Here is a 12,081-nt window from a genome sequence, read left to right on the forward strand (position 1 = left end):
CAACTTGGTCCTGCTGGTCCAAAAGCAGCCTTTCAGAAAGCTTGTATTTGTTTCGCAGGAAATAGAAACATCTCAGTGATAAAGCTGCTCTTGGTAACTGTAAAACAGAGACAAGGGTGCCACAGCTAACTTCAGCTTGGTGTAACCAAGTGTGAGTCCCCTGGCAGGCATCTGCAAAGAACTTTGTTTTATCCTATTTTTGCTTGTGTTGGTAATGACTCCTGTTCTCTCTTCTGAAGGAACTGACTGTTTAACAAACGAGTTGCTAAAGGCATTTTGTTTGCATAACTGTAAGTGCTTATTAGAAGAATCCATAGGAAACTTAAATGAATTACAAGAAACTGAATTGCTACTCTTATTTGTCTGTGAGTTTTTTTGGTGGCAAAGTTCAGCAAACAGCATTTGACTATCTCTGTCCAATTTCTAGTTCCTAGTTTAATCTCACTGCAGATTCTACTAAAGTCAGTTGCACTGGTAATGTATTTGTTTGTTCATGTGTTTTGAAGGAAGACGTTCAGTTTCCCACAGCAGAGAGATAAACTGAATGAATAGAAAATTAATTCTTTTTCATCTACAGTTGTATTCCAGACAGTTGCTCCATATTGACAAGGCACTGTGGTCAACCAGAGTGCTAGTGATTTAGCATACAATGCAAAAGTGATTTAATCAAAATAATTGAAAATGCATTTCTAAAATACTAACATGCTTAGCAGGGAACTTTAACTTCCTGGAAGGACCTTTGCTAAACTTGAGTGCCTAGGCAATACCATATCATCTGTGTATTTTAACTGATTGGGAGAATCTTATGTGTAGATTAGTGGCATGTGCCAAATCCTGTGAAGTCAGTGAGAGGATTTCCACTGATTTTTAGTTTGTGGAATTCTGAACTGGCCTATTTATTCAGGCTTGCAGATTGAACATCTAAAGGTAATAATTACTTTTCGTATTTTCCCATATGAAGAGAAACTGTTTAGAGTAGGGTTTTTCAAAAACACGGGTCTGTGGTGCTGACAAGGAACATTTGTTTTAACCAAATTAACCAACATTAACCAAAGGATAAAAGTATAAGAAAGGCAGAAGTACAATTAGAGGGCATTGTGCCTCAGTATGAAACTGTATTTTGAATTTAGACACTTTTTGGGTAAAAAGAAGGGGGAAGAGAAGTTGAAAGTGGGAGCAAGAGTGTTCATGACAAGTGATAGCAAAAGTAAAAAATTATATAAGAAGAATTTTCAGCACTGGAGGAAGAAAACTTGGAGAAAATAGTATTTTGGAGTCAAGAGCAGGAATGGAAGAAGTAAATTTTTTGAGAGAAATGATTTGCAGTCAAAAGACTGTGAATAATCAAACAGCTGCTTTAGAAAGGCAGAAGATGTAGCTAGATGAAAGAGAAAGCTTCACCAACTACTGATATTTGGTGAAACAATCCAAATGATGTTAACAACCTAAAATATATTAGAAGTGATAGAACTGAATCCTGCACAAATGATTTTAATTTATTACCAGCTGATTATTTTAAATTTTCTATCAATTATCTTACAACATAATTTTCTTCTCTATATATATGGAGTGAAATGGTTTTAATAATTAAATAACTGTGGTTTATTCGTGAAGTGACATTGTAAGTTGAATACATAAATTAGCAAAGTAAATATAACAGGGAAAAAAAGGTAAATATAAAAGAAAAAACTAAAATCACCATGTAACATTTTTTTGGTTTGTTTTGGAGTTCATTCCAAAAGATTTTTGCTGTTTCTACAGTAATAATATCTTAAAAGTGTTGATGTTTTATTATTAAGTGCAAGTCACACTGAATGATTGTTTAGAATACTGGAGTGTAGGTACCACAGGTTTCCTTCTACCTTCTATACACAAATGAGCTCTCTGGATAGGGGCATTAAGGAATTGTGTTGCTGTCAGAGAGGGTACAATGCAATTCTCCTAAGCCATCCATATTCCACCGACATCAGGTGGAAACATTTCTTGGCTCTTCTCTTTGGATTGCAACAGTAAGTCTGGCACCGTTTTTCCTCTGTTACCAAAAAGGCCTGAATGTCATTGTATTAGAAAAGAAGTTAAAAAACCCAACCTTTCCCCCTCAAAAATAGACATCAGGACTAATGGAGCTGTACTACTTCTAAATATACTGTTGGCTGAAGACTGAGTGTTTATTTTTAGCTTGAGTTAAAATAATTTTCAAAGATTAGGAGAAAGTAATTTCCTATTCTGGAACATAGAATATGTGTGGTATCTGTAATATAGAAGGTGTCCATGAATATATAATTGTTCAGACTGCATGTGATGGCATCCATTTATAATACTTCCAGCTTCTTGCTAATTAAAGCGTTTTTAATGGTACATCTAGTCTTGCTGTCTCCAAACAAAAGAAGTGTTCCTGAAGGTAGGAGAGAAGAAACTGTTTCATCCCTCTGTAGTGGCAGCAACTGAAAAGATCTATCACTTCTTGCCAGACAGAACTCCATGTTACAGAGTTATGTTATGTTAAGGGAAAATGGCAATAGTATAGTGTTGATGTTATGACAAAGCAAGTTTCCAAATCCAGTTTAAGCTAACATTAAAAGTACACTAAGAATAGGCTGCCATCCTGCCTTGATATTTTTGTTGGTTTTTTTTAAATTATATTTTCATGAAGAATTAACATTTTGATACAACATTTGTTCATGGATTTGCAGTGGTTAAATCAATAGTTAATGAGGTTCATCGTATAATTTGAGCTTGTAGTTTGTTTATGCTAGACCAACTTTATCCATACTCCAAACAAATTATCTCTTATAATCACCAGCCTGAAGATAAATCTCTAAATGTTTTTCTGATGATAGTGCTGTGGTTGGCAGGTGTTAGAAGTGCCTCCCAGGGACAAAGATTGAAGATGGGCTTGTTCTCACAAATCCTTCAGGCGAGGTTGTTTAGCTTTCTATCCTGTCATCTGCAGACGAGCCTTGTATGGTGCCCTGCTAATGAAATCTAATAGGCAAAGGTCATATATCTTTATGAAGAAAAATGCAAAGCTGGTGAGTGATGAATGTGCTTCATGGGGTTCAATGGACGATGCGTAGCAATAAAATCCATGTGCCTCAAATGGCTTGGCATATCTCTGTCTTGTGCCTTAACTACTTTTTATAACAATTCTCATTACTAGTGATGGGAATAGATAAATGCAAGAACAGTTGAATATGCATGCAAAGTTGTGTGTGTAATTAAAGAAATAGGTGGGGGTAATTAGTTTTCAGTATTCATAGCCTAATGAGTGAGATGGCTCACATAACAGTACACAGCAGTATTGTATTTAAATTTGAAAGCTCTGTTGAGTAACAATAGAAGCATACTAGGTGGTGTGAAGATTTAGGTAGAGCCTAATATCAGTTATAAATCAAAAATGCCTTTGTCAAATGTAAAAACAGAATATTAAAAATGTGGGGCAGTGCAAACAAAACATGCTAGTATAAAATTGCAGCTAGAACTACTAAATAATGCAAGTCAGTGCCTTTAAGAAATTGCTTATCTGAACTTAGAAGGAATCAAATAAACCAGATATTGTTGAATCACTGCTGTTTTTTAAGAAGTTACCAGTTCATTTGCTATAGTTGCACCGCTGAGCTAAGAGACAGTTCAATAAATCAACTCAGGCTTGATGGATTTTACAAACCATTGCAATGAGCGCGTCAAAGAGGAAAGAAATCTCTTAGTATTCTCTCTTTGACAAAAGGATATGCAAAGAGCCTGAATGGATGAATGGTTGATTAATTTTGCCAGAAATTTTCTTGACAGCCAGAAATGTGTTTTTGCATTATCATGTTTGCATGGGGATTATTTTGTAAGGTATGAATTATTATGTATAAGCTTACACCTGAGACTTAGCTGGCTAAAAGAGACAGCTTCTGGTCAGTATATGTATGGTTGTGATGTTTCTTATGTTTTAATTCATCACTCTGTCAATTCAGCCTTTTGCTTGTTACCACTTGCTAATCAGTCAACAGTGAAATCAAATATTGTATGTGACTAAATGAACCTTGTAACTGAAGTAATAGGTTGTGTCTTTTTCAGTATTGTTTAATTGATTTACAAGCTATGGAAAAATCAAATGGAAGTTCTTAACGTAGAATCAGAAATAGAAAACAGAATAATATAAAGGAGAATAAAAAAGTGTATTGTAGGCTATGTCCACATGGCTTATGGATTAATAAAAAATAATGCTTCTTTTTCTCCTATAAATTTTTGAGATTATACTAGATTGTATAAACTATTCTGTATTTTAGTATGGAGATATTTATTTTAATTTATACATATTTTGTGTGTACTTTCTATGTGGGATCTTTGCATATAAATAAGGTGCATAAGCAGTTGCCTTTACTTTCAGGCTTTGTATGCCTGTGATTTCAAAATAAAATGTAGTTTTGTCAAAAAAAAAAGTTCATATTTACTTCAACCTTTTAAATTATTTGGAAGATATACATTCCAACATACTACATTTCTCTGTACTTCTCTACTAGGACCAAAAGTTATACTGCTATGATTGCAGATTTTCTAGTTGTTCCCTTTACTTATTTTACAGAGGTAGAGTTTTAAAGACACATTTGAAAGAGAAGGTGTAATTTAAGCCTTTAAACTTGAAATTACATCTATATATTTTAACGTATTTTGCATTTTTAACAACTCCAAGCTACTTACCCTTCAACTACCAGAAATGCTCAGAATTGGCAACTTTATCAGTCATGGTTTTCCTGTTATAGAAAACATCTACTAACAATGAGACAAATTACAAGCACTTTGAATTTCTTCCCTTAGAGATGGAAATAAATGAGTACTTTCACCTCTTCACCAGACTACATGATATTTTTTGATGTTCTCTGATCCCTGTACTGCTGCAAACCCTTTTTTCTGATAGATATTGAGGTCACAGCAATCTAATACTATTATTAGATACACAGGAGTGTGCAGACTATTACCTTTGTTAACGTCTTTCGGCTATGCCCACAGTGTTTATGTTGTGCAGTAGTGGCAGTGTCTTAACAGGGCTGCATCTCCAGCCCTTCTGATCTGCTACATTCTTTGAGTACACGTGCACAAAACCCACTGACACCGGGGAGCATTTTTGACTGTTGTATTTCAGAGGGTTAGCTGCATACCTCAGCACTCATGGGGGGCTGCCTTGCTTATGGATAACAATTTGTGTTCCTTAGGTGGGTGATAGTGACAGTCATTGAAGGCAGGTATTCCAGCTCTAGAAAGAATGTTGTAAGCCAGATGTGCCATGACTATATCTTTATGTTACATGTATATCATCATGTCTTTTAGGATACATGAAGATGCTGTACCTCAGCTGCTAAATCCAGAGCTGCCTCAGCTAGTTCTGTAAATGGGAAATAATGAAACTGTAGCTTTGAAATTTTTTTCTACTTCAATTTTTATGAATGAATTGAGACTTCACAGTCTTTCCCAGAAATAATGTGCTGTGCTAAACACACAAAGACATGTAAATCTTTATAAGTTCTATTTAAACACAGGTTAAAATGGACAAGCCTGAATTTGAATATATAGAATTAGTGCCTGTATCAAATGCAAGTAAAACCTGTTTAGCTGCAATCTGAATTCATAAAGAATGGATCATTGTTAGGACATTATGATAAAATGCCCCAGTGCTGTAGAAAAGGCACTCTGTCCATTATAAACCTGTCTAAACATGCTTCCATTGAACAAAACATGCTGATATTTTTTTTTATTAAAGAGGAATATTTCTTTTTTTTTTTCTTTTTTAGTAACTCTGCATTTAATGAAAATAATCGACTGTAAAAACACAGCCATCATCAGTACTAAGGGGTGTGAGTGCTAAACAGGCACTCATTGTATTATTCAGTAAGAACATTCCACAATGCTATAGTAGTTTCAGTTCAAATTCTTTCCAACTTAAATTTGGAATGCCTAAAGTTAAATGCATGACTGGGATTGTCATAGAGCAAGCTCAAAGATGCCCATTTTCTTACTCTTCAGTTTAGGACCTAGTGCCTTTTTCATCTTTTGAAACTGTAGACAGAAAGGAAGCAGAATTAGCTGCTATTTTTGTTCTTTCCAGAAGACTGACAAATATCAGTGCAGAAGAGCGGCTATTTGGTACATTGAAATGCACAATAGAAAAATGCTGTCTTTCCTTACAGAAAAGGTAGTGATTTTTCATAGAGCATTTTTACCAGTGATGTTGATATGAGAAAAAAAAAAAAGAAAGAAGTAAAACAATAAATACACTTCTTCATGTTTCTGAAGTCTTCTAAACATCATACTGTTTGTACTGTTCTTTCAGGTTTTAGTGATCTTTACCTGAAAACTTATAAAAAATTGAGTAATTTTCTGCACTCTTTTGCCTTGCTTTTTAAATTTTGTTTTTAATAAAGGAGGGGGCTTCTGGTAATTAGCTGGATTTACAACAAATGGCACACAGACTGTTAGCTCTGCATGTGTGCTGTATCATTGGTGTTTACCCTATTATACTGCAATTTAAGTATGTCATAAAGTTTTATCAGTGATCACATAGAAATAAACTGGAATGCAGAAGTACCAACTATGAAATATTAAGAGAATGCAGTATGTAGCAGTATGTATGACTTCTGTATTGTGATAATTGCATCAGTTGTGAAAATTGTAATGGGATACGATATTCTTCATTTATATTTTGTGACGGTTGGGTATTTTTAGCAAATGAGTTGTCAGCAGAAAGGCTTCATTAGACCCATCAGGGTATCTGCCCATGAATAACGAATCCCAAACTGTACTGACAGTTTCCTTGAGCCAAAATGATGGAGCACCTCTGACAAAAGCCATATTGTGCTCCCCATGTGAGAAGTGTGAAGAACAAAAGAGACAGTTTGTTCTTAATTTGGTCAGGTTAATATTGACACAGTTAGCTTAGAAGACTCAGAAGTGTGTGTAATGTACACTTGCAGTGATCACTTGGGTAATTGGCTGTTGATTTCATGAATCAGTGTTGCAAGAGACAGAGAAGTTACAGATTCTCTTCAGATATTTCTTGGATATTTTGCCTCTTTTAAAGAATCATCCATGTTTATAGTTACATTATCTCTTAAACTTAAAAAGATATTCTTGAGAATCAAGAAAGAAAATAGAGTTTCAGAGAAAGAAATTTCCCAGCAGTACACAACTTGCATAAAATGGTATTTCTCAAAAAAAATACATAATTACTAAACAGGTCATATTCAAAAATCCTTCAAAACTCTTTGGATTTCTTCGACTTTTTAATTCTGCCATCATATTGCTGTGTTACAGCAGAAGCTGCTTATATGCATCAGACAAAAGAACCATTTTATTACATGTTATGACACTGAATTATTCCAGTGGTTATATTGCTGTTAACTATGCAGAATATATGTATTACTCGATTCTATTTATTTCAACTACGTTCATTTCAAATATTAAAACAATTTTTTTGTTTTTGAATTACTTAGAGTGCATTATAAAATCTAATAATATTTACAGATGCTGTTTACCTGCTGTATACTTTGTAAATATTGGTTAATACTTAAGCCAGCACATGCTAGTAAAAGAAAAGGAGTGTAAAAAAATGTCCAGTTAACTGACCTTTGTCATTGTTTAGCTATGTCAGTATATCTCCTGCTATACTAATTCATCAACGGCATATTTTAAATGCTTGTAATTAATTTGGGATGTACCAGCTTAACTGTTGAAATTATTTGCATTTTTTCATTTCTGAAGGATTTTTTTTTTTTTTTTTTCTGAAGCATTTATATTTGCAATGTTCTGCTTGTTAACTTAGGTTAGCAAATTTGTGGGAAAGTCCATATCATGTCTTTCAATATATGGTCTTTGGTAGGTTTTAAGAGTTGTTTGCAACTGTCATTATTTAATTGCATGTTTGGATGCTTGTGAAGGGAGTATCTGAATTTTGTTGCTGGTACTAGTTTAAAAGAATAAAATTTAGAGGTATTTAGGTGAGTTATCAGAGATTTTCAGGTGGTTTTGAATCTGATACAGTTCAGATTTTTTTATTTGAATAGATTTTAATTATTCCAGCTGCAGTTAGGAATGGGATAAATTAGGTGACTTTTTCATGCTTAAGGAGATTTTGGAACTGTTTCTTATCTATCCAATACTTGTGTCTTCAGGAGATTTTACTGGTTTAGACACTCAAAGCTTAAGCTTATTCAGAGTAATTCCTCACCATAACCCTCTATTCAGATTTCACATCTGAGTGTCCAAGAAACTGGCAGCTGATTGTTTGTGAATTGATCTGTGTGAATTTCACATAAACCTCATTTTTAGGTGCTATGCAAAAATGAAAGGGAAACTTCATCACTATTTGGCATACATATTTTTTTGTTTTAACTTAGAGGGAGGGAGATGCATTGTGTGGACACACTAGAGTAGATTAATAAATAGTATTTATATATTTGTAACCAAAACAGTAATTTATTAGGTAGGAGACAGATGCAGGGGAATAACATGCCAATCTGCACATACAGTTGTGCTGTGTTCATGATGAACTGCTGTTTATTCAAGGCCGGTGTAGCTTGGCAGCATCAAAAGAAGTCTTGGCCAGAAGATGGCAAAAAATTATTTTAGTACAAACAGCAGAAACATAAAGGAGAGAATAAAATTTCTAAGTCTGTGTTCACCAGTAGTTATCAGAAGTAAGGGCTGAAAAAAGACATTTATACTTCTTGCATTATGTTCCCAGTTGAGAAGGGTGGATGTATGGTTTATATTTCAAGTTCTACAGAACTGGGCTAGTCCAAGCATTAATGAGAATAGGAAACGTAAATGTTTACCTCTTGTGTATTTGGTGTGGGGTGCGTGTGAAAAAAGGCAATTTTTTTGATACAAGTAGTGTAAAAATACTTAGCCTCAGTCCTTGCTTGTGTCTGTGTGTGTGTGTGTGTGTGTATGTGTGTGTGTGTGTGTGTGTGTGTGTGTGTGTGTGTGTGTGTGTGTGTGTGTGTGTATTTTTTTGCAGATTTGCACAATTCAAGGGAACAAGGGAATTTATAGGAACAATGTGTGGTAATTGTGTGTTACAATAGGGTAACATCATCATGGACACATTTAAAAGGCTGCAAAATTAAGATAGCTTGTGGACTTTGCATCGCAGTGCTATTATTTTAACATCTATTTTTTTAGATTAAATATTGGCATGACATATTTCATAAAGTATTTTTCTTTTTCTAACAAAAAACTGTGATTTAATAAAGAAATAGCAATAGACCAGTATCACAGAATTACATAAGTCTTAGGGTTGGAAAGGACCTCTGGAGATTACAAGGCAGGGTCACCAAGAGCAGGTGACACAGAACACGTGTAGGGGGTTTTGAGTGTCTCCAGAGAGGGAGAGCCCACAACCTCCCCAGGCAGCTGTCACAGTGCTCTGGCACCCTCAGTGTAAGGAAATTCTGCCTCTTGTTGAGGTGGAGCTTCTTGTGTTGCAGTTTATGGCCACTGCTCTTCATCTTGTTTCTGGGCACCAGTGAAAAGAGTCTGGCACCATCCTCCTGACACCCACCTTTGGGATGTTTCTATGCATTGATGAGATCCCCTCTCAGTCTTCCCCAGACCAAACAGGCCCAGCTCCCAGAGTCTCTCCTCACAAGAGAGAAGCTCCAGACCCCTGACCATCCTTGTGGCTCTCCACTGGACCCTCTCCAGCAGCTCCTTGTCTCTCTTGTGCTGAGGAGCCCAGAACTGGACACAGCACTCCAGGTATGGCCTCACTGGGGCTGAGTAGATGGGGAGAGTCACCTCCCTCGACCTGCTGGCCACACTCTGCACCCCAGGATACCACTGGCCCTCCTGGCCACAGGGGCACTGATGGCTCATGGACAACTTGTGATCCACCAGGAGTCCCAGGTCCTTCTCCACAGAGCTGCTCTGCAGGAGGTCAGCCCCAGCCTGTGCTGGCATTGGGGCTGTTCCTCCCCAGGAGCAGGACCTGACACTTGCCCTTGTTGAGCCTCATTAGAATTCTCTCTGCCCAACCCTCCAGTAGATCAAGATCCCAGGGAATGGCAGCAGAGTGGATCAGCCGCTGCCCCCAGTTTAGTGTCACCAGCAAACCTGCCGAGGGTGCATTTGATCCCTTCCTCCAGATCACTGATAAGTAAGATTGGTCCCAGTACTGATCCCTTGGGAATACCACTGACTGCAGGCCTCCTGCTGGACTCTGCTGCACTGATCATGACCCTCTGAAGCTCTGCCATTAAGCCACTTCCTGATCCATCTCACTGTCCATTCCTCCAGCCCACATTTCCTGAGCTTACCTGTGAGGATGTTATGGGAGACAACATCAAAACCCTTGCTGAAGCTCAGGTAGACAACATGCACTCCTCTCCCCTTGTCCTGCCATGCTCTCATAGAAATCTCAGATTTGTCCAACCTGATTTGCCTTTGGCAAATCCATCCTGACTGCTCCAGTACTCCTGATGACCTTCTTGACTTCCACATGCTTTTTGATGATCTCCAGAATGATCTGTTTCATCACCTTTCCAGGAACTGAGGTGAGGCTGGTTGGCTGGTAGTTTCCCTGGTCTCCTTGCCATTTTTGAAGACAGGAGTGACACTGGCCTTTCTTGAATCATGAGGCACTTCTCCCTGTCTCCATTATTTTTCAAAGATGAGAGGGCGGCAGAGCAACAACTGCCAGCTCTCTTAGCACCATCAGATCCCATGGATTTATGGTGTTAAGTTTGCCTAGCTGATTTCTAACCCAACCCTTGACAGCCAAGGGGAAACCTTTCTTTCTCCAGCCTTCCTCTCTTACCTCTGAAGTCTGGGACTCATGAGGGCTGGTTTCAAAGCGAAAAAGTCTTTCAGTAATTTTACCTTCTCTGTGTCTTCTATAACCAGAACACTCATCTGATTCAGCAGCAGCCCTGCATTTTCCCTAATCTTTCTTTTGCTGCTGAAAAAATTGTAGAAGCCCTCCTTGTTGTCCTTGATATCCCTTGCCAGACTCAGTTCCAAGTGGGCCTTGGACTTCCTTGTTGTATCTCAGTGTTCCTGGAGTCCTTCTGTGTGGAAATATATGCTGAGTTTGGGTTTTACTGGGAGTTTCATGCTCATCCATGCAAGACTCCTGCCCTCTTTTCCCAGTTTCTTTATCATGGGGATACACTAGCCTAGAGTTTGGACTGCTTTTAAGCAGTGTTGCAAAAGCAGGTAGCTGGAACAAGTAACAATTAAATTTCACCAGCAGATTCAAAAAGTCAAAACCTGCATTTAGTATTTTAGTGTTCTTCTGTGCTATGGGACTGGTTCTTGATTTTTATCAGGTATGTAGTTGTTTTGACAAGCGAAATGAAATTATTTTGCTTGTTAGATCTGCTAAGCTTTTTAACATTTACAGCTATTTTTATGACATATTTGGATGAAAAGAACCAGAAAAGTTGCTGACATTTATTTTAATTTCTTAATGTTTTTCAGGACTGCGTATTACACAGAAGTCTCATTGGTGATCTGAAAGCATTCATAGATAAATATGGGTTTGATGTACTTGTCATTTTGGCCAACAGCTTGTCAGATGAAAAGAAAACAAAACAACAAATAGCAGTATACTCGGAAAATGTAGAGCTAGGTAATCAAGTAAGTACCTGGAAAAAGAGTCAGATGTTTCTCCTGGAAAAAAAATGTTGGGATTTTTTTAAGTAGTCTGTATCAAGATGTTGATTCATTAAGTGAGGTCAAAACGTAGCAACAGTTGACCAGCAACTGAGCAGCTATTTGAAATGGCTGCATTAATTATATGGTAAGAGAATGAAAGATTATGATATTTATTATTGCTTCAGACCAAGCTGAAAAGTTTATGAGAAATACTGAACGAGGCAAGATTTTTCCATTCAGTTAAAATGCTGTTTTGGGGTTTTTTTCTCACTAGTTTTGACTTGGGTTTGTCTTGTGATTTACACAAATGCATCTTTGGCAATGAGTGATAAGCAAACACTGTGTCAATGGTAATGACCAGAACTCATTATGTACATATATGTATGTATATTCCTAAAGAATTCAAGCTCTGAAAACAAATTATTACTATTGTGTACATTTGTC

At 36.8% G+C, this 12,081-nt stretch overlaps 1 protein-coding gene across 1 annotated transcript in view; it reads left to right on the forward strand.

Annotated features, from left to right (window-relative positions):
• The window catches only part of PRUNE2 (prune homolog 2 with BCH domain), a 132,700-nt gene that overhangs the window by 63,146 nt on the left and 57,473 nt on the right, over nucleotides 1–12,081 (forward strand). The window contains exon 7 of the mRNA XM_058827890.1: nucleotides 11,461–11,619. Coding sequence (XP_058683873.1) covers nucleotides 11,461–11,619 — 159 coding nt within the window. The remainder of the gene's footprint in view (nucleotides 1–11,460; nucleotides 11,620–12,081) is intronic.

The sequence above is a fragment of the Poecile atricapillus genome, chromosome Z (genome assembly GCF_030490865.1).
Source record: "Poecile atricapillus isolate bPoeAtr1 chromosome Z, bPoeAtr1.hap1, whole genome shotgun sequence".
Taxonomy (NCBI): Eukaryota; Metazoa; Chordata; class Aves; order Passeriformes; family Paridae; genus Poecile; species Poecile atricapillus.